The sequence below is a fragment of the Austrofundulus limnaeus genome, unplaced genomic scaffold, assembly GCF_001266775.1.
Source record: "Austrofundulus limnaeus strain Quisiro unplaced genomic scaffold, Austrofundulus_limnaeus-1.0 Scaffold148, whole genome shotgun sequence".
Lineage (NCBI taxonomy): Eukaryota > Metazoa > Chordata > Actinopteri > Cyprinodontiformes > Rivulidae > Austrofundulus > Austrofundulus limnaeus.
The window spans coordinates 1,168,587-1,173,359 of NW_013952550.1; the positions used below are offsets into that span (position 1 = coordinate 1,168,587).

Here is a 4,773-nt window from a genome sequence, read left to right on the forward strand (position 1 = left end):
GTCTGGGCCTCCCTTCTGAAGCTGCTGCCCCCGCAACCCGACCCCGGATAGGCGGAAGAAAATGGATGGATGGATGTTGTGTTTTATTGTTAAGTTTTATTGTGAAGCACTTAGTGGCTACTTGACTGTGAAAGGTGCTGTACAAATGAAGTTACTAAAGTGATGAACACAAATGTGCAATGTTGCAATCATTGAACTGCACTGGGTAATCGATTTTAGAGTTGCTTCTGGTTGTGTGGGTTGGAGGGTGGGGTGGAGGTGGGCATGGTTTTGTGTTTGGAGAGTGGGGTGTTATTTTTTTTAAATTGCAAAATGTTTTATGTTATATTGTTTTTAGTTTTCTGGGTTTTTTTTCCTCTCTTATTTCGATTTTACTGTTGGATGTTGTTTTGTTTTTTCTGTTTGATGGGACTACAGATGTAAAATTAGCCTTAGGCTAAATCTGGTGCAATGAATCAAATTATGTTTTAATTGCAACACTGTCCCGAATAAATAAAACCATTCATTCATTCTAATCCTGTTCTTGGTTAAGCCCAGCTCAGTTTTTCTCTGAGCTGAAGTTGCTCATCTTAAACATGTTGATCATATAGAATCCAACTTAAGGTTAGAACTATTCATTTAAAGATGTCAAGTATCTTTGTGCATTCATTCATTCATTCATTCATTCATTCATTCATTCATTCATTCATTCATTCATTCATTCATTCATTCATTCATTCATTTATTTATTCATGATCTAATGAGTTCATGGATTTTCCTCGAGATGCTTTGACCAGCTGAAACACCCAGAGAAATTTTGTTATTAAGTCAGTGAGGGCCATCTTTAACCATCCTGAATAGATGTTTCTCTGCTGYCACACACCTGATTTGAATGAATGAATGATTAACAGGCTTCTGCAGAACATGAAGACCTGATGAAGAGCAGGGAAACAAATGAAACATGCAGGATGGTGGCCATCCAGGACCAGGATTGGGCACCAATTGGGAAAAGTGATGCTTGTTTTTTATTGCAGCTGTACACAGAAGTTACATTTTAAACATTTTGGAGGGGAAAAACATGGCAAAAGTCAAATTCAAAGGCCACTTATTCAAATGTAGTGGAAACAATTTTCAGCTGATCAAGTGACATGGTATAATCACCTGTTCCGCACTGCATCAACTGTCCAAGGCTTTATTAAAAGTTGAGGAAAACCTACCGGGTCGATGACGTAGGAGCAGATTTCGGCGTGGATGATCATCAGCAGGATCCCGAGCAGAGCGGTGCTCAGAGCCAGCGTGCACAGCCGCTTTTTGTCCTCTATCAAAAGCTTTCTGTCTCGAAGTCTGTAGAGGTTGCCCCCCTCCACGTGCCGCTTCCCGGACAGAGTCAGCGGCACGGACACCTCGGCGGRGACCCCGCAGTTTCGACCGAGCGCGTCGTAATCCCCTTTGGAGTCGCCGCGCAGGCTGCGGCTCGACCTCTCCGTCTCCAGAGCGCACACCAGGCGTCCGACCTCCTCGGCCTCCCTGGTYACCCCCGTGACGTCCTCCCGAGACGGGAAAGGCATGCTAGTCCGATGGGAGAACTGCACGTAGACCTGTTCGCTGCTCATTGACTTTAACGGAGTCGCTTCTCTCTCCTGTCCGAGCAGCCGGGGCGCAGTTACGCACTGATGCCTTCTGCGCGCCGCTCCGGGACGTGCACTCCTGTTTGCTCATTAATGCTAGGAGTGTGCGTCAGTCTGACACGAGAGCGCGCATGTGCACTCTTCACATGCGTGGTGTGTTTACATGACTTTACAAAGCTTTCCATGAAGGTGCAAGAATCAGAAAAATGCAGTTTTTTTATTCGACTGTTGTGAATAAGACTGGTCAAATGTGACAAAGTTTATTAATGTAGGAACATGAAAAAATAAAAAGAAGCTTTAAAAGACAGATAGTGAACAAAAAAAAGATATGTTCAGATTAAACGTTTCACTCAAAACCAGACTTTAAAAGAAAGTAAAAGTAAAAATACCTTTATTTACCTGATAAGAAACGCACTTAAATTATACAACTGCTCACAATAATCCGGAAAGTAAAARTACTTCAAGCATTTCTTTTCATGAGTTCGTTCGTATTTAAATTTGTAAATGTAACATGTAACCAGGTGTTAAATTTTAAAGAAGTAAAAGTATCACCTATATGTTTTGACTGAATAAAAGTGAAGGTATGGAAAAATATTTAGTAAAATTACAAATCCTCCAAAAAATGTAACAAAGTAAGTACTGTTTAAAGCATGATTGTTTTTCTTTATTTAAAGCAGAAATTTTGCCAATAATTTATTAGAAACATTTAAATAAGCACCTTCTTTAATGTTCAAAGCATCAAGTCAGTTTTAGCCTCTCATTGATTCCCTGTAAAAGTTCTAAACAGAATCTTAAACTTTGTTTAAGCTCTAAATTATCAAGCYACATCTTGTATTGAAGATGTATTGTCTTCAGACTGCAGGTTCACTTGTGGGTTTTACAATGAGGCAGATTTCAGTGATCAAGGCTGACAACCTGTGTGGTTTTATKGTATAATAAATGTCCCTTTTGTTAAATCCTGGGTTGACTCGGGATTCCTGCTGTTATAGGACATAATGACCATTTCCTCACTCTACTGCCTTTGCTTTCTCTGCCCTCCATGTTTGTATTTGTAATTATTGACCATTACGTCCTCAGCATACTTTACCAACAGATGCTGTGAGGGTGTCACTTTCCTGTCCTCTCTAACTCCAGATGGTCTCTTGGTTGATTCTGCTGGAGGTTCATGACCATCTCCAATGAGCTGCGGCCAAAATGAAGAATAAACATATTGGTGGTTTCCTTATTATTATTTTTAACTAGCTGCCATTTGTCACAATCTGGCTCAGGGCTTATGGCAAAAAAGAGGGAAGAGGACACAGAACATAATTTAAATGTTTAATTTATAGAAAACAAAATAAACTGTTTAARTAGGCTAAATAAAATCAATCATGCCAAGAAACAGATTGTTCGGAGTGACTCCAAATGCAGTACTATTATCTACGGAGATAAAACTGTTCATTGCCTTTGTTATTTTACTTGCAAGGCGGTTGATATTATTGAAATGGAAATCACCTCCTCTGCAAAATCACTGGATAAGAGATGTTCTCTATTTTCCCAAACTGGAAAATATTAGATATCTCTTGAAGGGTTCTCAGGCTAAATTTTCAATGATTTGGGACCCTTTTCTTGATTGTGCTGGGAAACTGGTGTTCCCAGATAACCTGGAATAAAACTGACACCTTATGTTCCCACTGTATATGGCTGATTGGTGATCACTGGATAGTCAGTCGCAGCATAGACATAAAATATAATTTTATGCTTGGTTAACTTTTATTTCCCTTTTTTTATATATTCATCCATTGTTGTAAAAGTACACGAATCTTACGTTCGTAGCTTCAGTATGTAAGGAAGAGATTGTATGGGTTTGTTTCTTATGTTTTTGTTTTCATTAGTGTTGTTGTGTTTTTTCTTTCTTTTTCAAATAATATATTCAATAAAAAATTTGATGGAAAAAAAAAAGAAACAGATTAACTTAAACTAAACTAAGCAAAAACCCAGGAGGCCAAGAGAGAGGAGAGGTCCAATAACAGCCCCTCTGCTGCAACACAGCACCTCAGTCTTGGCTGAGGAGACAGTTCAGGTGTTTCCACTCCACTCGATCCTCTCCTGCTGCAGCAGCTCAACCAATGGTCACCAGGGTTGTAACATCCCCATCCATAAAGACAGTAAGATCAGTGTAAACAACYAAAGGAGTTCCACCTGAACCAACATCTCAAAATGTTGCAAAGCTAAAATAAGGGCTAGTGTCTCCTTTACAATCACGGAATAATTATCTTGATAACGGTTAAACTTTCTGAAAAAAAAAAAAAAAACCTGACTGGTCTCACCATGCCCCGATTATCCTCCTGCAACCCAGCTCCTGCACCCACATGGCATACCTGAGGCATGAATGGATGAGACTCCACATTGTCAAAAGCTTGCTGAYATTCAGAAGACCAGACTTTGGCTTTCAACAACTCAGTGAGTGGGAACACAACAGTTGACACATTTCTACAGAAACGTCAATAGCCCACCAAACCCAAAAATCTTTGTAGTTTCTTCTTTGGTTTTAATAAAGGATGTTGTTCAACAGCTGCAGTCTTTGCTGTCACYGGAGCCCCAAAACCTTTGTCACAAAATAGGTTTAGCAAACACATTTAGCCAGATTAATAGTAAGATGGGCTTCAGCCAGTCGATCAAACGATGCCTTGATACGATGAAGATGAACATGCCACATGTCACTGTAAATTAAATCATCCAAGGAAACAGAACATCCCAGCCACAACATTACTCAGTCATTTTTGGAAGGTTGCTGGAGCATAAGTTACATGACATTATAAGAGTGAAGACCAGAAGATGAGATGATATTTCTTTAGCTCATTCTGAGAGTGGCACCTGCCAGTTTACTTACAAATTTGGCCAATGCAATTATCCATTTGAGGTAATAAAAAAAGAGTTTTGTAATAGTGTTTACTTTTCTATAATTTGAACAAAGTCTTGATGTTTTATCTGGTTTTGGCACGAGAAAAGAAGGTGATGCCCAGCGGGACAAAGAAGCAGAAGCAATATCATTTTAGAGCAAACATGTTACTTCTGCATCCAAATGTTTGAGCTTCTATGTTGACATAAGATAAAATAATTTTATGTATTGCTATGTATGTATGTATGTATGTATGTATGTATGTATGTATGTATGTATGTATGT

General features: G+C 39.2%; 1 protein-coding gene across 1 annotated transcript in view; it reads right to left on the reverse strand.

The window, feature by feature from the left end:
- kcnn4 (potassium intermediate/small conductance calcium-activated channel, subfamily N, member 4) overlaps positions 1 to 1,916 on the reverse strand; it is a gene marked incomplete in the record, with an annotated part of 36,957 nt that extends 35,041 nt beyond the window's left edge. Inside the window, 1 exon segment of the mRNA XM_014016618.1 lies at positions 1,197 to 1,916. Coding sequence (XP_013872072.1) covers positions 1,197 to 1,592 — 396 coding nt within the window.
- Between the last annotated feature and the right edge of the window lie 2,857 nt (positions 1,917 to 4,773).